At 42.1% G+C, this 23,450-nt stretch overlaps 1 protein-coding gene across 2 annotated transcripts in view; it reads right to left on the bottom strand.

The window, feature by feature from the left end:
• Positions 1–23,450, bottom strand: part of TRANK1 (tetratricopeptide repeat and ankyrin repeat containing 1) — a 1,265,441-nt gene that overhangs the window by 375,438 nt on the left and 866,553 nt on the right. For both annotated transcript variants that reach the window (XM_078688288.1, XM_078688286.1), the window contains one exon: positions 19,683–22,526. In XM_078688288.1, the coding sequence (XP_078544414.1) occupies positions 19,683–22,526 (2,844 nt within the window). The remainder of the gene's footprint in view (positions 1–19,682; positions 22,527–23,450) is intronic.

The raw sequence follows: 23,450 nt of genomic DNA, 5'->3' as shown, positions 1-23,450 counted from the left end.
CTTCCCGGACATCACCACCCTTTAACCAACTGGGATTAAACTTAGTACATGGTTCCCTCCCATGTAAAGACACAAAAGGAGAGACCCCAGTTACTCTATTGGGTGATGTGTGATAAGCCCACAGACATTCCCTCAAAGAGTTTTCAACGTCATGTCGATTGATGGTAGCTAGCTGGATATTTTCCTTAATGACCATATTTGCTCTCTCCACCAGGCCATTTGCTTTCGGGCAATAGAGAGCTGTGGTTTCATGCTTTATGCCTGAAATTTCCAGAAAATCCTGCATTTCCTCAGTGGTAAATTGTACCCCATTGTCAGTAATTAATGTAGAGGGTATACCTTCTTCACAAAACACCTCTTTCAGGAATTGAATCACTGATTTGGTAGAGATGTTGTGCACAAACTTTTGCTTTATCCAGTGTGAGGTATAATCGATCAGAACTAGCATGAATCTTCTCTGGACACCCAGATTCTGCATTGGCCCAATGATGTCCATTGCCAACTTGCTCCACGGCTTGTTCGGGACACTTACTGGAGACAATGGAGACTTGTGTAACACTTTTGATTTATCACTTCTAGCACATGCCCCACACTCTTTTACAACTTCTTCCGTCATGGCGTCCATTTTTGGGAACCAGAAATTAGTTCTTACTCTTGCCTTGGTGGCACTACGCCCAAGGTGACCTTCATGTGCCAAGTCAATGACCCTCCTCCGTAATTCCCTGGGATGTATCACTCTATTTTTCCGGTAAACTTTTCCTTCAATGACACTTAATTCATTTCTGACCTCCCAAAATTCTTCTACTTCCGCTTCAACATCTTTCTTCTTGTTTGGCCATCCCTTCTTGACATGTTCTATTAAAACACTAAGCTCTTTGTCCTCCTTCATCCCGTCTTCCCACTCTTTTTCTGTGATGGCAGGAAAATCCATCATCATTATTGGACTGTCCAGAGCTTCCTCAGGTACTCCATCCTCTGGTAAGGGTGATCTTGAGAGAAAATCTGCAATGGTATTTTCCTTGCCCGGCACGTGTTCAATATTGAAATTGAAATGTTCCAGTCCTAGAATCCATCTGCTGATGCGCGGGGTGCAGTTCTCCAGACCTTTCACTGAGAATATAAATGTGAGGGGCTTGTGATCCGTCCGTATTGTGAACCTCAATCCCCATAAAAAAAAACAAAATGCCTGACAGCCCAAAAACACGCCAAGGCTTCTTGTTCGATTACCGAATAGTTCTTTTCTGGTGGAGAGAGGCTCCTGGACGCGTAGGCAATAACCTTTTCCTCATTTCCATTTTTCTGGACTAGAGTGGCACCCAATCCATAGTTTGAAGCATCAGTTGCAAGGATGGTTTTCTTAGTCGAATCAAATGTTCCAAGGGCTGGGGAATTGGTTAAATCCTCTTTTAAGGCATTCGCAACAGCCTCCTGTTCCTCATTCCACACAAACTCCTTGTTTTTCTTTAACATCTCTCTCATGGGTTCGCACTTAGCAGCAAAATTGTCCACATACTTTGACATATATTCCATAAGCCCTAAAAAAGACTTGAGCTCTTCTTTGTTTCTTTGGTTTGGAGCCTCCTTTACTGCTCGGATCAAACTGCTCTTGGGTCTAAATCCTTCTTCTGAGATCGAATGGCCCAGGTATTCAACTTGTTGTACTTTTATTCTGCACTTTTCCTTTTTAACTGTTAGGCCAGCATCCATGAGTCTTTTAAATACTTGCCTCAATACACCATCGTGTTCCTCTGAATTTTTTCCATAGACCAAGATGTCATCTTGGAAGCACATAGTGCGTTCCACACCTTCCAGGATCTTCTGCATAGCACTTTGGAAAATAGCTGCAGCTGACGCAAGGCCAAAAGGCATCCTTTTGAACATGTATGCTCCGAAAGCCGTAATGAACGCCGTGAGTGGCCTTGAATCTGGATGTAATTCGATCTGGTGGTATGCCATGGATAGATCTATTACACTGAAATACCTTGCAGGGCCCATGGTGCTTAGCATTTCATTTATTATTGGCAAGGGATGTCTTTCTACCCAGATACAGTCATTTAGGCTGCGCAAGTCCAGACAGAGGCGGATTCCTTCACCATTGGATTTGGCCGCGAGAACTATCGGAGCCAACCACTCGGAACAGTCTATGGGTTGAATTATATCCAGGTCACATAACTTGCGCAGCTCCCCTTCAAGAGGCTCTTTCAATTTAAGAGGCACAGTGCGTAGGCTGTGCACCACAGGTTTGGCATTGTGTTTTAATTTAATCCTATGTTGAAAATCGTGCAAACATCCTAGTTCCTCTCTGAAAAGCTGTTTGAATTCTTCACAAATCTTCTCTCCCCCCCCCCCCCCCCCCGGAAACTTTTCTGTGACCAAAACTTGTTCAGCACTATTTGGGTCCAGTATGATTCCCAACTCCTTTTGATGTACCCATCCTAAAAGATTGGAACCCGACTTTAACCCCGAACATTCTAAATAGAATCAGGGGCAAGTGTTCATTCTACATTGCATAAGGAGTTTCAAAAATGTCTGAACATAACCACTTTGTGTTGTGCGCACTGCTATATTCACAAAAGCTAAACTTTCTGACTGCAATCAGGTCCCACTGCTAGCACTACCTTGCTATCAGCTTCAGCAATCTCGATTTCTATAGCCAGATTGTGCTTTTGAAGCAAAACATGTTTTATGAGAGCCCTGTTTTTTAACTACATAATTAAATACTTTTCTCTTACTTTTAGCACAACTAAAGAATTTAAGCCTGTATTTTATTTACTGCTTTAAATAAACATTTACATGTTTGAAAATGATGCAGTGGTGTCATGCTCATTGCACCAAAGTAAGCATGCAATACAATAAATACATGATGAGTAACGTGTGCAATATGTTTCTATACTGCCATTTGGAGGAGGGGGTGTCTGGTGACGTTTGAGGTGCCACTGCGACCGATTGATGGTAATACACAGAACCATATCACATTGAAGGATGTTTTGTGAGGCAGACAGATAGATAGATCGATCGATCACAGGGAGTAAGACAGAGGAGAGAAAAACACCTACAGATAAAAATTCAGCAAGAGAGGCTCATAGGAAGGAAGCGAGAGATGAAGAGAGTAAGAGGGCCCAAGATAGGCAGGGAAAGATGAGGATAACTCATACTTACAAAAGAAACAGGGAAGGTCTGAAGCAAAGTAGCTGAATCTGACAAAAAGAGACAATATGTTACCCGCTGAAACTGAAATCTCGCCCTACAAAATTTAACAGTAGCGAAGAGACAACGAGTGACCAAACACAGCCCCAGCAATCACAAGCCTGAAGCTGAAAAGGGAGACACAGGCAGACGCTGGAACTAACACAAGAAAAGAAAAGCAAACTATTATTACGGGGCATTCTCCCAGGCAATCACCAACCTCACCAGGCCGAAGGATGAACAGCAAGCCTGCAGTCTACACTGAGAGGCGGAAGAGAAATCCTGGAAATACCTGTGCCACCCTCAGTAACCTGTATGTGAAATCACACAGCATTCAATACCTGGGGACCTGCAACGCTTTGGCAAAACGTGCAAATCAATAGACCAGTAACAAGTCACGCCAGTGAAGCTGTACTGAATAACCTGAGAGACGGCGGATGAGCAGAAAAAGACCGAGCGCTGAGCAAGGGGACAGGCACAGAAATGAGACCAAAATGAAACGAACCGGACTCCGGAAAGGGGGGGGGGGGGGGGATTGAAAGAACACACAATCTGATGACAATATTATATATATTGTGCTTTTTATGCTTTTAAAGAATTCTTGAATAAATGTGTATATTTTTAGTTTTTTGTTTTGTACTGATTACATTTCCTCCTTGTTTATCTGACTGGTGAGTAAAGAGTATTGTGGCGAATTGATGCGTGGTGTGTAAAACTTTACCCAAAGGGGGTCTCCTTTATGACTCTGTGTCCATTAACTCATACAAAACAGGGGTAGGAGGATTAAGACCTGCTTCGACCTCCTTCAACAACTATGAAACCACTACTTAGAAGAGGGACTATGTGCATAAGATGCTGTAAGTCAGAGGAGTGGGAGAATCACACAGGAGTGTTAAAACTGCCCTCACACACAGTAATCTGTGTCATGCTTCATCATAGGGCTGCTAACACACCTCCACGCAAACCAACGCTAGAGGTAGAGAAATAGGGCGGGGGAAGACAATACAATAAAAAACTGACAAATAATGTGTGGATCACAAGTGAAAATAGGTGCAGAAACAGTGATAAAAACTAGCCACAGGGAGTCCCGCCTAACAATTTTAATACTGGGTACCCTGTCCAGAATAAAAGTGGTCACACCAGGACCAGTGGATGGTGGTATGGGAAACGTATTATGAGTTACCAACCCCTCCACTCTGCAAAAAACATTGACATGTTTTAGCCGGCACAATCTATTAACCCGGCTTTCATCCGGACTCACTACTAAATGATCCCTAGGTTACTAACCCTACCTCCTTAGTTCCAGGGGTGGAGGGAGGAAACCTCGGCTACACCGAGTAGGACTCCTCTCTGAGCCGGTCTGTTCCCGCTGTGGCGATGCTCCAGCCAATTTCTATCACATGGTTTGGTTGTGTCCCATGATTCAAAACTTCTGGATTGCGGTGGTGGGGGAGCTCACTGAGGTGCTTGGATGGGAGGTTCCCCTCACCCCTCTTGTGATTTTGTTGGTGTCCTGCAGGGCTCTGGAGGCACGAGAGCGGATCGCTCCTTCCTTCCTATTGGTCAACAAAGGTGACATCGCTGCATGCTGAAAATCCCCTTCTCCCCCCACCTTTTCACTTTGGCGTTGGGGGAGGATTGGTGTTCCCAGTAAGAAAGACCGGTCTATCAGGCCAGGGCGTGTCCCCCCCAAACACAGTAGAGTGTGGGGGAAATGATTGGGCCAAGGGACTAGTGGTCTTTTCTGAAAACAGACGTACTGATGTTGCTGGTTTTTTGCATTATCGCAAGGTATCATAATGAATGCCAATTGCCTGAGCGATTGCAATGTAATTATCTTATACATGCTCACTGTGCGTCTTATGCTCTTATTCTTCATCTGCAAAAATTTTATAAAATTGGTTTATCAAAAAAAATATTGTGCTAGGAACTGAGCAAAAGTAGATGGGGTCAAATGTTAACCTGGAAAGGAGACAGAAGAAATGGTACTTGCACCAAGTAACAATCCTAAAGGTGGATACTTTGTCTACCTGTAGATTACTCACGTTTCAATTATCCCTGAGTTTGACTGGATATGGAATCTTCTGCCATTGCTCTCCCTCACAGGTAGGGGAAGCTGACTCCATCTTAACGCCGCTGGAGGAAAGGTCATGGTGACATCACTAGAGCCATATAGCACGTAACCCAGCACCCTGATGTCTGATCCAGGTCTGCTTTTCTCTGTCCCCATAGTCAGAGAGGCATGGAAATGACAGCAATTGATGCAACAGTGCAGTGCGGTGATCTAAACTGGAAACTTATAACAGAGGCATATGGGCTTCCTTACAAGTTGCAAGAGCAGGCGGTATAGCATTTAAAAATATAGGTGCACAGTCAGAGAACGATTGGGCCAGCGTAGGTTTTATTTGAAAACACAAGTTTAAGGAAAAGGGTGCACAAGCTGCAGAACTGGCAAGAGCCCCAGAGAAAAGGAGTTTTTTTGTCTGGTAATGGGGGTAGACATGATCTAAAAGGTTTATTCTCAGCAGGCCAGTTTGACGTTAACGGAGGGCAAACTAAGCATTCAGAACAGGGAATAACTGCCAAAAGTGGCCAGTTACTGAGGCCAGCTGTGGTATGGCACATAGTGAGGGTTTGAGTGGGGCAAGATTTTAGAAATACTGGCGAGAATCTTTTTCCCGTAGAGGAGTCTGAACCAAAACAAGGCTTAGCTCACATTCTCGACTTCCTGTCCAGAAGGAAATGTTTAAAACCATTGATCAGTCTTGGTTGATAAGCAGAAGTACCCATGAAATGAACAACCTTCTGCAGAATAAGCTTAGGTTCGCACGTAAAACTTAGCGATTCAGCACTCACAGTTATCAAAGAGGTAAAATGAAGGATTATGGAGGAGTCCAGACATTTCTGCCCCAGCTTATCACAGAATTAAGATAAAATGAGTAAGAATTCCGTTAAGTTGTGATCGGGCTGAAAGTATGCAGGTCTCTTGGGTCAGCTGAATGCTTTTGTGTTTTGTTTTTTGAGAGGAGAAAATTGCCCCACTTCTAAACAGTCAGTTAACACAGCTTGAGAAAGAGAAAGATGAAAAAACTCCAGTCAATGAGGCATAAGGTTTGTGCCCATCTCTCTGGCTGGAGTAGGTGATAGTGGGTCAATGGGAGGGTTTCATTGTTAGAGCCAAGTGTTTCACAATTGCTTCTGGGAAACCTCAATAAAGACAAACCTGCCAGTCGACTACAGTATTCTTCTTTATTTTTTAACATTTTTATTACCATTTTACATAAGCCGTTACTGAATACATGGATATGAAATTATGGGTGTGTACAAATTATAATGTTTTCACAGTACTTGAAGTTTTTTTTTAATGGTAGTTATGGAAGTGCTAGTGTGTGTCAGTAAAAGCTAGTTTGCTTCAATAATAGCATCAAAAAGCGACTACATTCGTCACATTTCTTACCTGGATTATCTATGGTAGTGGGTGATAAATTGTTGATGTCTGAATTAACAAATTCATTTCCAGCCAAATCAATTTGTGACTGAATGAAAATGTTTAAGCTCTGAATAACAAATTACTTATCTTTAGCAATGCCCTGTCTGATGGACCTCTCACTGCAGATTCCTAATTTTGAGAACACTCCCAGGCGCCAGCCAGACTGGATTCAGAAATTTTTCTTAGCACTGCTTCTGTGCACTGATAGGTGGCATCGTTCAGCTAAGCGTCAGCTTTGTCCTACCCCAGAAGTAATGTCAGAGCCATGAACAAGCACCACCACCAATCGCTGACATTTATTATCTGTTTACGCCATCTGGCACGGAGCTTATTAACTGATTGTATAATATATGAAAGTGTGCAGATTTCGAATATGTAATCTTTTTATGGATGGTAAAAGGAGTACACTTCACAGGACAGAAGACAGGTAGGAATCTGCAGTTAGATGGAGTATCCTTCAGAAAAAGTGTTACCCTAACTTGTTCTTCTGATGGATACTTCTAAACACAGAATCTACAATTTGTGAATAGATACCAAAGCAGCATCCTCCCATGGGTGGGTCTGTGGAGTGTCTCAGACCAAAAAACTCTGTAGGACTAAATGGACAAAGTGCCCCTTCTGCAGACCCTGGCTATCTATTTGTGGACCCAAGGATTGATACTCACAGTGCAGCCTGGCAGATGTCTAGAATGGTCGCTCGGGAGCCAATGAGGTGGTAGCAGCCCCAGCTCTGATCGAATGAGCCCTCAGACTGTCCAGAGGCTGCTTCTGGGCCAATAACTAGCAGATCTTAATGCGGAGGACTACATACCATGATATGGTCCCTTTCTGCACCACTCATCCCCAAAACGATTAGAACGAGAGGACTGGGCAAACAATGATTGCTTCCTCACGGTTAGGCACTAAATAATTAAACAGGATGTAAGGGTACTACCGGACAATGTCAATGTGCCTCAGTAAGTGAGTAATCCAAAGTCTCACATGTGGCTTTCATGAAGAAATTTAAAAATGTAAGTCAAACCTTCTCCCATGAACATAGGTAGCATGCTTCATCATTGGAAGTACTTCGGCGATCTTTAATTGTTAGGGGGATGGAGTGCTTTGTTTTTTAAGTGAATGTACCTCTGTATTTAGTGGATATGCAACATGAATGATTAAAAATACCTACAGATGATCCAAAATGATTTTTATTAAGGGATTTTGGAAATTTGTTAAACACCAAGTGAATACAGGAATGTTAGGGATAACTATTGTAAGGGATTCCTCTGCCCGACTTGTTTCAGCCATGTTGCTGGACAGTTCAGGGTCCCAGTTTTTCTTTAAGGGCCTGGATCCCAATTTATAATATGGACAGCGGAGGTTCCATATCCTGTGAATTCAAGAGAGGTATCGGCTCACGCACATTATACTAGCACAGACATTCATGTGCTATACAAACAATACATGTTTCAGTGGTCGAGTACTCCTGAGGAGTTTCCTATTCATAATTATTGCAAGGCTCTGTGAAGAATGGTATGTGTGGAACACCTTGAAGTCAAATAGTTGTCATGGGAGCTTTACCGCTGGTCACCTATTATTTTTGTTCCCTTCAAATTTTCCACACCACTTTACCCTTTTTTGCCCCAGAAAACACCCTTCTTTGCCCAAGCAAACCTCACAAAGAGTGGACCATTCACCCGATGGTTTGTGCTACAATTGTAAAAGCTCAAGGCTCTTTTGGGTTCCAAATGGTGGATCCTCTCCTCCTCTTTGGAGGGGTGAGGTGGAGTACAAAATGTTAGAAAGGTGATTATCCGACGAGAAAGCGATACACAATTTTCAGCAAAAAAGCTGCTCTGGTCCAGAACACCAGTCAGACACTGAGATTTCAGGACGCATTGCAGAGCTCGCTTAATTCTTCTGGCATAGTCGACTAGCAGGATGTAGAAGGCATAAGGCAAATCTCTCAGAGCCACTCTCAATAAGTCCCAGGACCATGACTGAAACATCAGGCTCACAGCCCGAATCAACTGAACTTGCTGACCACGAGCAAAGGCTCAGAACTGCACTGCATCAAGGATGGCTACAATGAATGAGAGCCTCTGTGAAGGAGTTAAGTGTGACTTTGACAAAGTGATTGAAAATCCAAAAGATATTACATTTGCTGCCATCTGAAGATGATCTATTGCTCACTGTGGGAAAACTACATTGAATACCCAGTCATCAAGGAAGGATGAGAGTGGTATCCCTAAACTCTGAAGTTGTGATGCAAACACCACCATCACTTTCGGGAACACTCAAGAGGCACTGGTTAGGCCGAAGGGGAACACAGAGGACTGAAAATGCCCCTGGACCACCTTGTACCACAGGTAACCTCTGTGAGACTACATGACGGGAATGTAAAAATAGGTGTCCTGCAGGTCCAGTGCTACCATCCAGTCTCTTAGATCTACGACAAACAGATCTTGGGCCATCTTGAATTTGTCCTTTATTCAGGAATAAATTGACATGGCGGAGTTCAAAATTAGGACAGATGCCTCCTCCTCAATTGGTGCCAGGAAATAATGGGAATAACATCCAGTCCTGATTTCCAATGCCAGGACCATCTCAATGGCTGCTTTGCCGAAAACAGTCTGGTCTTCCTGCTGTAAGCCGAACAAATGGTTCTATAGGAGCCGCTCCTCTGCAGGTGGAATATATGGCAGCATGGAAAGGAATGGTAGGGCATATCATTGCTAGACTATCTAAAGCACCGAACTGTCAGCAGTGGCTGCCAGCACGGTGTGCAGGTGGTGGGGAGGGTGGGGCACGAGTGGGGGGGATAGGGTGTGCAATTAAAAAATAGATATAATTAAAAAAACACTTTCCTTGCTGCGCCAGGTCCCATGTCTCAGATCTCCTCGTTAGACAGGCACAGAAAGTACCACCAGGCTCCCCTGACCAATCACAATGCTTCAATGCAGCATTGTGATTGGATTCGAGCGTCCTGGTTTGACGCTCAACCAGGGAATGGGGGCCTGGGGTTGTTTTTCATGCAGGCTGTAATGCAGCCTGCATGCAAAATGGGGAAAGTGCGCATGACTGGTTTGGGCGGCCTGAGAAGGCCAACCAAACAGTCATTGCTCCGAGAGCAGAGCAGCCCCGATGCAAAGAGGCAGGAAACATAAAATTATAATAACTCTAAGTTATTATCATTTTATGTTTCTTCTCCCTTGCACTGCTTAAAAGCAGTGGGGCAACACTCCTCCGCCATAGCAGAGAAGCCACCCTTGTCTGTCAGATGTAAGGCCCTGCCTTCAAATAAATACCACCCAGGGCAAGATAAAATAGTATGGTGGCAGGAGGGGCTGGAGACTGAGCAGTACGCTGCCCCGGGAGTCTGGAAGTTGACAGCTGGAATTCTGACCCCAGCCCGAAGGGACTGGTGGATCCATTGTTGTGGAGGTAGACTTGTGTTTTATATTGGTATCAAACCTCTTTCGAAGTCTCAAAAGATGTGAAATTGCTGGCAATAATGCTGAACAGACTCAGAAAGGCTGAGCGAGTTCGCTGTGGCCCAGATTTCTTTGAAGTGCTCCACGGCTGAGTCTGCCTTTAGTTACACCTGATTGATTATCACTTGAAAAGCCTATAGCTCTCACACAAGCAAAGTGCTGAAGCACTACACTGGTACCAACTGCCCTGCTCAAGTAGTCAGTGGATTCCAGCCCAGAGCACATGACGCATTTCAGTGCATTTTGTCTATTTTGTATATTCTGTGCATAATACTTCGGAGAGTATTGTAAGATTTTGCTGATCATACCCCAAAACGCATGCGAATAAGGACACTGGTGCCAACTATCATTCACTGAGCAGAGTGAGAGGCTAGCTGAAAAAACATTCTCTTTCAGAATGCCTACATTCATTTGGATCTCCTATCAGGAGACGTGGTAGGGAATGAGATAGGGTTGAATCTGCTTGTCGATGCATTAATTACCAAGCTTTAAGGAGTAGGGTTATGCAGAAGGAAGGGTGGATTTGCCTGGAGCAGATTTGTCTCTTGTGGTAACTTGTCTATGGACTGGTGGGCAAGAGTGAAGCTTGGCCCAAGTGACCATTAGTGTGTATGGGTGGTGGTGAGAATGTTATGCGTTGGAGTAATAGATTATGGGGGACGTAAGAGACAGTGAAGGAAGGAGGTTAGAAGCACAGCATTTATAGGCTTAGAGAGGCATGGAAGGTGTCTCTGAGAGAAGTAAGGGAGTATGGAAGAAAGTTTTAAGTAGGCAAACTCGAAGAATGCAGAGGAATCAGCGTAAAGGAAGTTAAGGTACCAAAGGGAGTCAAAGGAAGGGAAGAATGAGCTTGGCAGGTGACAGTGTGGACCAGTCCTTAATGACATCCTTTAAACTCAGGAAGTGAAGGTCAAATTTCTCAATGTTATCATCCAAAACCTAAATCATAATTTTTCCAATTTAAAAAAACAGGAAATTGAGAAGATGAGCATTAGTAAAGGGTGACAGTGCGGTCAGAAGTCTATGAACATACAGGATTTTTCTTTGTAGCAAGATGCTCAGAACCTTCAAAAGATCACTCCACATACGATTGCGTACCATTCCTTATGTAATGTAATTCATTATTACCACTATGTCAGGATACTCCAATAACACTGTGCTTGAATTTTTAGATACATTTTTGTTGAGGTTAGGCAGGTAGAGAATTTAGTGGGAATTATGAATTGAGGTTACCAACCATTTGGACAATATAAAGGAGGCAAGTCACCAGATGAAAAGGGGGTTCTCCAAACAGGACCACCAGATCTAGCTAGGGTTAAATATGGTGAAAGCATAGTAGATTTAGGTATCATACATGAGAGGTATGGAAGAAGCATACTCTGAACGTCGTCATCCAGATACAAAATTTTGCATGAGCCTGGCCAGGAGTAAAAGAGAACAAAATTACAACAAATAGGATCAGTGTAGCCTCAAACTACATTGGTAACATATACATGTACACATTGTAATAATAGCGGTAAATATGGCATTCAGCAGAATTGAATTAAGCTGTGATTTATATTTTGGCCCTCAGGCCGTTGTTGCGCTATTGCAATAGAGGAAATATCTTAGACGCCCTGGTGGAGGTCCTGAACGCCAAAATTATAAACGACAGCGAAGCTGGCAGTCATTTATAAAGCACTGGCCACAACCGCCGTCACGGCGGTTCCTGCAATACATATTGCTGTTTGGTGCAGGGTTGCATCATGTTTTATTATGCTTCAGGTTTTATTTTGAAAAAGAAGATCCCCAAAAAATAAAATAATAATGTTCCCCCGCAATAAGAGTCATCTTCCACTAAGGGAGCATTATTCACATTTGACTGTACCTTACCACTCGGGTTTTTGTTGGCAGTGACAGACAGTGAAAAATTGCTACATTTCTGCACATCTACATTGGGGGCACGGACCAGTAACCACTTCTCAGACATTCGATTATTCCCAGGGCCGTAAGAGATGTTTGGGCACGGCAGAGATAGGAGTAGTCTCCGCCTTGTCCAAACAGATAGTTTGTTATAAATTAAATTGGGCAGGTGGATCACTATGTTACAGGGATGGAACTCAGTTGCCGCCATGATGAGTTCTTTTCCACCTACATATAAATCAGGCCCATAGTCTATCTACATAAATGTAGCACAGAACATATACAAAAAGTAAACAAGGGTGGTCACCATAACCACAGAAAAGACTTGATACACCCCCACTAAAACAGCACTTACTCACAAGTGATTAATAACTTGGCCATGCAAGAGCAGAAGCTATCACTGAATTGTATAAGGCTGCTTACATATATATTTGCAATTGTCTATTTACATTCTCAACTGATTTGTGTCAGTATATAAAAAACAGAAGTATGTTTAAATTGTTTTTACCTAAAAATATTTTACATGGAAATAAGCCAAACGAGGTGAAAGTTAACATGTAATGAAATAAAGATTATTACCAATTACTCTGCTGTTCTTGTCCTAGCTCATACCAGGCTCTTTCAGTCAGAATTTTCTTTTCCAAAAGAGTGCCATTTCTTTTTCGTTTTTTAACAAGGGCCATAAAGTGGGAGTGTCCATCCTACACATGTAGGCCTCACACCTAGGGCTACTAGCCATTCCACTGTTGTCGTGAAATTTCTTTTTTCCAAAGTGCTAAGGGATGAGTACCCTTTTCACACTGCCTATTGGTATGGGACTCTCAACTGCACACATGTTCCCTCCTAAACTGTTTGGAATGCCACAGTGAGACCTTAATTTGGTCCCAATTCATTGTGTTCACTCAATCTCCAAGCACGATGTAGCATCTTCCTTGCCTGGTTGCTCGCCAATTACTACGCCACAGGCGTGAATTAGTATAACACATCTTTAATGAGATACTCAATTATTGGAAATCGAGAGTATTCGTCCAGTCACCTTCAGGTGATGCCCATTGTCAAGTGGAATGAAAAAGTCAATGTGTACTCTCTCCCAGGTAAGCTCCCAGAGGTCTGACATGTTTGAGATGTGTTGATTAATTTTTGTAGAAAGACAGTTGCATAGATGATAGGCCTTTAATTCCTTTTCAACCCGCTCATTGAGACACAGAAACTAGATTCTGTCTTTGAGAGCTCGTCTCGTGGCAACGGTTCCACGATGTCTTTTGTGGGCCACTTCAAACATTTTCTACTCCAGACTCTCGGGAATCCGGATTCTCGACCCTCAAAGTATAACTCCCTCCTGAGTTATGGACAGTTCATCTTTAACATTTTTTACTTTTTGATATTCACCATTACTGGTGAGAGATCTAGGGTGCTTGTTCCATGACTAACATGTAATTAGATATTTCAACCTGAACATATCACTATCATGGCTCGTGGCAGTAATAATCTGGGAACCTGGTGTGTTTGATTTTACAATGAAATGATATAGGCTTCAGCAGTCTCGGATGGAGTACCATGATCCTGTATAAGCACTCCCTGGACAATGCACAATGTGGTAATTGCAGTCACCATAGTTCAATACGAGGATGCATCCTGCCCTTTGGATTGCCAAACATAATAAGTAAAGCTTTTATGATCTGTTACCAGCATAAAAGGCTTGCTATACAAGGGTACATGCAAGCCCATAACACGGCTAAACTTTTTTTCAGGTTGTGAATACGCACGTTCTGTTTGGGACAGACTACTACTTGCAAATACCACAATATGCCTTCAAGCGTCTGCTGTGTATGGATAGCGCCTAACCTAGCATTGACAGCAACCTCTGAAAGAAGCTTCGGTTTGAAATAGGCCATTTACCCCGGAAATGGAACAAGGTCTGGGGGGCGTGGAACAAATTTAGGGAACAGGATGAGGAAAGTATGGCTGAAGAACACTGAGAAGGGTAACGTACACAACATGAGGGATGGTGTTCGAAATCATGTTGAAATGTATGCCAAGGTACCAATGAAAGGGGAATGTAGAAGATTGATATGCAATGTCTATGTATCAAGTCCGATAGTAGTTTGTCTTGCTGAATTTGAATACAATAAAAAAGATGTTAAACAAAAACCAGACCAACATGTGCAGAAAAGGGTGTAGTGTATCTGCAATTTTATTTGACTTCGAACTGATGCTAATCTTAATTTAAATCAAGGCGAGAGAAGACCTTTGTACCATTTAATTGCTTTATCATATCAGCAATGTGTGGACCCGGATGTTGTTTTCGTTCAATTGCCTTGTTTGCCTGACACATGTCAACGCATATGAATACCACTCCATCCCTGTCCTTTTAGGGCACTACCACGATGGGAGAAACCCTTGGTGTGGGAACAGTAGAATGCACAGTGATATCATTCTTAGGTAATAATTCAAGTTCCTTTTCAACAGCATCTTACAAATAAGAAGCAATTTGTCTATGTCTTTGAGCAACAGGATGGGCGTCCTCATTAATATGCAGCTTTACTTTCATATTCTTAAGCTTTCCTAAACCAAGAAACAATTAAGGGATTTGACTTACTAATCGCTGTGAGCATTCATGTTGTAGTTTACAGAAATCAGTCCCATGTAACCATCTGTGCTGAAACTCAGGCGACACTGTACCTTTAAAGTACATGGATGGGTGCTTGCACCTTCGTTTTCTTGGGTCTCATCGCTGCGACAAATGAACCGTGACTTTTAAAAGGCGTTGATGCAGTTCAGGTATACCATTTGGTTTTCAATGGTGTAAGTTGCAGTAATTGAGACAATTCTTTATATTTCTTCTCAGGCATAATGTTTATTGATGCACCACTGTCGATAAAAGGTAGCGAACAACCATTTACTTTCAGTGCAATCTTCAGTCAATGTTTGAATGACGGTGCTTTGGCATTTCAACTTTTGTTTTTCTTCACTTGCAGCCTGTCGAACACTTACCTGCTTTTCTGAGGTAAACATCAACATGGCAAAACCATCTTCTTCACCTTCACTTGACACTGATATAGAAGAACCCGTTTGATGAAGATTTAGATGACAATCTACTTCGTTCAGTGTCAATTTGTCTTTATTGATGTGGCCGCTTGGCCTGATGGGTGCACATTAAAAGTTTCTTCCGGAACGTTCCTGAGACAATTTTGTATTTGCGCTGTGACGAACTTGCCTTTTCCTTTGCAAATAGTCACAAAATGGTTCTCCTTCCCACAGCCTTTGCATATCTGTCCAATGGAATGGACATTTACCTTTGTGTGGAAACTAAAATCAACATCTAAAACACAACTTCTTTTAAGTGTAACTGTTCCTCCTCCCTCCCTCTCCTTACAGGATAAACAATCTCCTTACAGCGCGGGGGATGCCCTTGGGTCACCAGGCGCTATACAAATCGCTAAAATAAAAATAAATAAATAAATAAGTGTAGACATCACCTTGTGTCGTTCAGCAGGGAGTCCAAATGAGGGACCGCTTTGGAGAACGCGCGTCTTGAAACATATAAGGAACATTGGCTGTGATCTTGGCCCTTGGATTCCATTGTCACATATATTAATTATATAGATTATAGACGTCAAAGCTATGTAAAGGACACTTTGGGTCCTGTACAGAAAAACCCTTTTATTTGGAAAATTGCGATTATGAAGGTGCTGAATATCCTTGTTTTTTTACCTTGGCATTTATGGAATATTTTTCAAACCTGGATCTATTGAATTATTGGACTAATTTAAAGACACAATAGCCATGACGAAGTTCCGTCTGGAACGAAACGCTTTGGCTGATGTCCATGTTTTTAATTGAAACTAAATAAAGAATCTATATTGGAATATATACGGAATCCTTTGACTTCATCCTGATGCACCGTCCACTTTCTTTCAATACATTTATCTGGCTTCCAGTGGAGTAAAAGTGTGGCATACTCCGGATGTGTTTGCATGGACATTTTACAAATTGATTTATTTAAGGAACTGAGGTGCTGAGCCTTTGGTCGGCCGCATTTCCTCTGTTTAACTGATCACCTTGTGTCGTTCAGGCGTTTGCGTTGGATTATTTTTCACACTAATGACTGATTCATTCTGGGCACCTTCAGCCTCCATGTCAGCAGCTTGTCTATCGGCATGCTCTTCAACTCTGGCAGCCACTAACACTCGCTCCAAACGAAGAGTTTCTCTTAGCATTCGTCGTCTGAATGAATCTGACAAGCATCCATCACTAACTCTAAGACGTGTAGCTTCTTTGTCATAACATTCATTGAACTTACAGCATTTGATTATTGAGTCGAGTCTTTCCACAAATTCATCGATGGTTTCACCAACTTTCTGTCGCTCTTGACTGAAAATGTATGTTTCTTAATCTACATTGGGCATTGGATTGAATTTGAGATTTAAAGTTTCTTTAATCTGAAGGTATGTGACTTTCTCGGCATTCACTGAATCTTCCTTGGGACTTTTACACTATCACCAGCAAGATTTTTGAGGTATTTGATCATCTTTTTGTCATCAGTCTCTTCTAGTGCATCAATGAAATCTTTCAATGTCTCTATCCAAACAATCCATCTATGGCCAATATTTACCTTTTTGGCGATATTCAAAAGTGGTGGTGGTTTCAGGAAGGCGGCAGCACTGTAACTATTTACATGGGTAGCAACCACCGCAATCACTGTAGTGAAAACCCTAATAGTGCAGGCTAGGCCGAAGGGTAAACTCAGCAACTTGAAATTGCCAGGTAATGCCTTTGGGACTACAGGTCGTGTGTATGAAAATATGCGACCCGCAAGTACAAGTACACCAATCAGTTTCCAGGAAACAGAGCACATAGGATCTCAGCCAACGTGAGAATCTTGAATTTGTCCTTCCGCAGGAAGACGTGAAGTGGTAGTAGGTCCAAGATAGGCCCGTGACTTATTTTCGCCAATTACCTTACCTGTTCTATGGCACCCTTTCAGAATAAAAAAAATACCTCATACAGCAGGATGGGCAGATGCTCTCTGAAATATGTTGTGTTGCAGAAGAAATATTGGATAGGCAGGAATGGAAAGATAGGATAAAGCCCTTTTGAACATTCTGCAAAACCTATATGGCAGACGTGATAGATCACAACCCTGTGAGGAAATGGCGAATTTTGCCCCTCATTGGTTGGGTGTGAACAGTCAAGGGAAAACTAAAGCAGTTGCTGGCCACTTTAGCAAGGAACAAGGCAGCGGCGGATTGTTGCCCTTGCTGGCCTGTGTGATATGTGCCTGTGCTGCATCCTTCACCCTGAAATGACTGAGCTGTTTGCTGTATCACTGTCTCAGAAGGGAGTGACTGCCAATGGGGTTACCTCCAGGAGTAGATCCTAAATTTGCAGAACTGATGGGAAAATTGCTTTGCCAAGGACAACAGCCACTGTAATGCACTGGGGCCCTACTAGACTTAAAGCATTTCAGAGCGGAGTCCTTCTTCTTTCCAAAGAGGCGAAACCCATCTATGCGCATGACCATCAACATTGCATGCAGACCACAAAAAATCCAGTGGACCTCATCTAGGCATGTCTGTGGAGCACAATTTTAATACTGACTGCCTGCCAATGCAATCTGTGGCATCTAAGCCTGTGCGAATGACACATTTGGCTGCGTCCTGCCCATCATGGATTATCCAAGCCAAGGATAACTTAAAGTCCTGTGGTACCACTGGCATGATCACACATGCCAAGTCCTATTGGGCATGTGTACATATGCATTCAACTCCTTCCCATGATACAGGAACATTTATTATGAAAAAGGGGGATTATTTAATGTTTAAGACAAATAAAATAGTTCTTCAAACGCGTCATTAAAAAAACACAAGCACTTTAAAAACTTTGAGAATAAATTGAGCTATGACTTGCTGGAGACGTTGGAAGCTGCAATGCCTATAACACAGGTTTGTGCCCCTTACTGATCATGACTAAAAGGGCATGCAAGCCTGTAACCTCTTTCTCTTGTAGCGATCAAATCTATGTCCACAGCAGATTAATATTTCAATTCTTGGAATAGTCCCAACAATAAAATATAGAAATATTTAATTATTGCTCCTATGTCTGATTCATCAGAGGCCTCGTTTGACAGCTCAGATGTCGCCAGATAAAATGTGATCAACCTAAACAATTCCTTTCAGGAGAACAACAGAGAGGGGCTTTGTTGGTACTTAGAAATACCTGTTTTGATTGGACAGACGTTCTGTACTTCTATAGAAAAAAAGTATTTCCCCTCAACACAGCTATGATTATTTTTTTTTTTATTTATCCAGTTGGATACTTGAACTTTCAGGGGCGTCACTTGACATTGATGCTCAACATTTGATTCAATGCCTTTTAGACTCCCCATTTGACTCTTGTTTCGATTATTGTTTTGGTAGTTGATTCAATGCCCATTAGATTCCCAATGTTAGACTAATGTTCTGATTTGTTACCTTTGCCTCAAATTGTAAAGCGCACTGATATCCTTCGGGATCAAGTTCGTGCTATATAAAACTTTATAAATAAATAAATAAATAAAAAAATGAAATGCACTTCTAAGATAAATATTAAGTACCAGATTAATATCACATTTGAAAAACAAACCCTGAAATAAACAATGATGGTACACTATTTTCCAGTATGTTATGTGGTGCAGCAATGAATCATTATGGGCTTGATTATGAGTTTTCCAGAGTTTTGTACGTGGATACTAGAGGGCCAGAATCTCCAATTCCAGATGGTATCCCAGCACAAATTCCAGCAATTATACGTTGTGTGCCAAGAAGGGGGGATAACAACATGGACCTGGCAATGCTGGGTCCTTTTATATGTATTTTGACCCTATTTCTTGGAATATCCTGCTGATATTTTCCAAATGTACAGACCAGACAAAAATGCCAGATCATGTGGAAAATGTCAGCGGATGGGTGGAGGGGGGGGGGGTTGAAGATTTAGGGCAGGGGTGGGCCAAGGCACATGTCTGCTTTCCATATGTTGTGCTCTTGGGGGGAGGCTCCTACGGGAAAGGTGAATGGGTGGGGGGTCCAGGTTATCGCTAGCCCCGACTTGGGGAAGCTTTGTGGCAGGGCGATGGGAGGGGGAGGGGCTACACTGTGCTCCTGAGCTCAGCCCCTGCAGAGGTATCTCACAATGTGTATCCACACACAGAGGACCAGGCCTGGTGTTCCTGTGCCCAGTATTATCAGGTGTAGAGTTTACAGACCCAGTAATTTCAGACCGGGAGCCACTCAAAGACAAGAGGTGAGTCCCACTCAGTTTTACTACTCTTGGTGCAATGCCGGAATCTGACTTAAATCACATTTAGAACCTATAATGTGTACTTGGGGCCCTGTGATCGTTAGCAGGGGGAAGTGTGTAAATACCTGTATAACAATATCTCAAAACACTCTTCAACACAACTAAGTGTTTAATACTTCCAGTGGTTAACAATGTTACGGGTATAGTAACCAGAGGCTTGAGCTACTTATTGTAATTTCAAAGTGTTGGAGAGGGGGGAAAGAAAACATTTAAATAAAACACAATGCCTTTGTGGAAACACCTCATAAGTATGATAAAAGTACCATGAAATCATTACACATAAATTTCCATACCTGAGTGAGATCTGTAGTTTTGATATAGCTGATAAATACGTTTTGGCTTCCGAACAGAGGAGTGCTTGTCTTTGGAGCAAAGAATGCTGGCATAGTGAAATAAAGAGCGCAGATCGCTAAATCGAAAGGAAACACCTTTCATTATACTTTGTGCTGTGTCACCAGTAAGGAACATTGAATTGGGATCATTGATGCATCTCATTAGAAGAGCTAGCTCAGCCTGAGTGAAGTCCTGAATCTCATCACCATAAAGTTCATGGATGGACCAAGGAAGCTCCTCAAGCTTCTGCAGCCTTTGAGACAAATTAAACAGGAAATCTTCTTCATCAAAGTAACCTCTCTGAGATTTAACTTGCTGGTACAGACAAAACAGGCGATAGATTTCCTTTCTATCTTCTTGAAAGTTTGGTGCTCTCTTCCGTCCCAACTTATTGTACTGTTCTTCTGAAAGCCTTCCATGGGGGCAGCTAAGAGCTTCAAAAGACCCTTTGAGGAACGACTTGATCTCTTTCCAAACCAATGAAGCATTATAGAGAGATTTGCCCTTCACTATCTTTGGCCATAGTTCATTTGCAAAAACATCAAATGTCACAAAAACACGAGGGTCAGTTTCTTTTGATAGGGTTTCCGAGGTCTTATCCTCTTCCTCATAATCACCTTCATTTTCACCTTCATCATCATCATCTAACAAATCAGGTAGCAGTAATTCATCATGTGTGGACCAGCCAGTGATGTTCCTTTTTAGACTACCATCCTCATTCCTGAGAAAAAATGGATCTGGCATTGATGCATCAAGTAAAAGCAACAACTGCTTTGAGGTGGCAAACAGAGGAAAGTTTTCATCGTTGAGGTCCTGCAGCCTGTACACTGTAGGTTCAACTGGCTTGAAATGACTGGTGGCTTTAGCAGACCTGCTCAGCTCAGTAAAATTCCTTTGAACTTCTTGACACAAAACATGGTTTTTAGTTATAAAAATCTGATGAAAATGTTCCAATTTCTCTTCCTTGTTACTGTTTTCATCTCCATCTGTATCAGAACAATGTCCTTCACCTTTAATTTCTTGGTTTGCTTCATCATCTGAGCAATCACTTGTCTCAGATTCATCACTAGAGTCTGAAACATCAATGGTATCTTCCTCTTCTGTGCCCTCACCTTCAGAAATGCTTTGTTTCCGCCTATGCCAAGTGTTCTTTACCAACCAAGGTCCACCTACTGATTCTGCTTTCTCCCAGTATGAATGAAACTTCTTCCATAGTCTATACAGACAACAAGTAGTCTTCCCTGTTCCACTACGGCCAATTAAAATAATTGCTTCCATTGGTTTAGGATTGAGGTCAATCACTGCATACTCCAACTCACCAACTCTGAAGGGATATTCAACACTAGAATTCATCTCACTTATTATATTAAGTGCCATGTTGGTACTGAAGCTATGGAATTTCATTATGTTATATTCGGTTTCCACTGCACTAGCTGGTGGGAAATAATCTGGTATGAACAAGTCTTTGGATTTTTCCACCTCAACATCTTCAACATAACATTGAGGAATGCGTTTTTGTACATGCGTGCTAGAGGACATCTGAGATTTACTTATGCCCTTGAGCTTCTTACGCAGGATGCAGGACAAGCCACGGTTGTATGCACTACATATATTGTCTATAGCATGGTTAAGTTTGTTATGGTCAAGAACAATGTCCCATATTCTTATGATTTCTGTGTACACCCTGCCAGATTTTTCCACAGAATACAGGGATTGTTCAGTCTCTATAATCTTTTCTGGGTCCTCGCTACAACGTGGTGAGAAATCAATGGCAAGCTCCCATAACATCCTGCCACCTTTGTCCAATTTGGCTTCATACAACTGTATGTCGCTGTTTAAATATTTCAAACGTTTCTGAAGGCTTTGTACCCAATCTCCATTTCCAAGTTGCTGTACTGCTAAGATGATTTTCTTTTTCATGTAGTGCGGTATTGATTTGCTGCCCAACTTCTTCAGTGCTTCTGATGTACACTCTATCTCCCATGTCATGTTATCAAAATCCTGCAAGTTGGCTAACTCACTAGCATCCTCATCTTCTCTTTCATCGGAAGCTGATATTGCAGATTCACATTGTACACTCTCAGCAGCCAGAAGCGGATCATCAGGACATTTATATTTAGCGCCTGAAGTTTCAGTTTCAATAGCTTTTGATGGTATGTTTAACATACCTGAAGTCCCAGCTATGACCGGAGAAAGCTTTGCTACCTGCAATGTCTCCATCTCTGGTTTACACAAAGCAAGCTGCTTGATCAAGACGGTGATTTTTTGTGCCAGGTTTTCTCGTATTGTCAATGGTTTGATTTCTTCTATAAACTGAGGATTTTTAGTGGGACACTTTTGTGAGTTCACCAGGCCATCAACAGCCCTAGCAATATGTGATTGATCATGATGCGCTTTTGTCTCCAATTTTAAACTGTGTGCTGCCAGCAAGGAGGCTTGGTGTGATTTTGAGGATGGAATATTAACAGCGGGAACTGACTTTGCAGACTTCAAAGACTGAATAACTGGGTATTTCTTTCTGGCTTCACGGACAGCCTTCTCCCATGTAATGAGACGCTGATCATTCTTTTTTATCCTGTGCCTTACATCTTTACCCAACCTGTTGGTTAGATTTAAATTAATTTCAAATCTGGATAACAAATCTATAGCCCTCTTAAAATTCTTGGCATTTCCATTCTGGAACAAAATGTGCAATATAGTGTTTCCTTGTTTATCTTGGGTATTGGGGTCAAGATATGGAAACTCGGAAGGCTTTGAACTGTACAAGTCCAGAAGATGATTCAGGAAGTTAACTCCAATGTCACCTGAAATGAACAAAAGAAAAAACAATTTCAACAATCAAGTTTAAGCCTTGCTTGGAGGTTAGTGGGGTTCAAACAGAGTTTAGTAAAACTAAATAAAAATTACAAAACTCCAATACAAAAAGTTCATGTTTTTAATTTCTACATGCTCCAAATCAGCAGCAAACTATTTGAACAAGCAACATTATTGAAGCAGGCAGCCAGGTGAATTATATCCCAAACAACTTAGGGAGAAAGCTACATAAAGAGAATACTAATCTCTAAATCATGGAAATAGTGAAGAGGTTTTCAATCCAAGAACGGAATTCAGAATTCTAGGATTGCATTTTCACAATCTCTCGGAGATAGAGGACCTCTTACTGAAGACAATCACTTCACCACAAACTAAATGTAAGCAAATATCAGTACAGAATGATTTAACATAATAAGCAGGTTTGTTCTTTTTTGTAGCTCTTATAGTTGGAGAGGACCCTAACAGCAATATTTAGTTTCATCAGTGTTAACAAGGTCAGGAACTGAGAGTACATGGAATTCTGAGCCAAACTTCTTGCTACTTGTGGAACAATCCAATGTAAAACTCTTGATGTAAAGTCGATAAAAACTCTTCCTCAGTCTTACATTTCTATAAAGTAGCGGGAAACCAGGAGCCATGAGACCGCAATCGAGAGAGTGCTGAGGTGACCTGCGGAACTTAACGCACATGTTATAATAATAATAAGGGAAGTTTATATAGCGCCTGGTTACGCACAAAAGGCGTGTCCCCGCGCTGTGGTGAGTGGAATGAGCGGAATCCCAACCGCAAGGACATCCCGATCTACTGCGTGTAAAGGTGGGTTTTTAGTTTCTTCCTGAAACCAAGTTCAGATGACTCCAGGCGAATGTCCACAGGCAACGCATTCCAGCTTTTCGCGGCCAGATACCTAAAGG

This window comes from Lissotriton helveticus, chromosome 4_1, assembly GCF_964261635.1.
Source record: "Lissotriton helveticus chromosome 4_1, aLisHel1.1, whole genome shotgun sequence".
NCBI lineage: Eukaryota > Metazoa > Chordata > Amphibia > Caudata > Salamandridae > Lissotriton > Lissotriton helveticus.
Note: the sequence above shows the minus strand (reverse complement) of the source record. Positions and strands in the feature narration are given on the sequence as shown.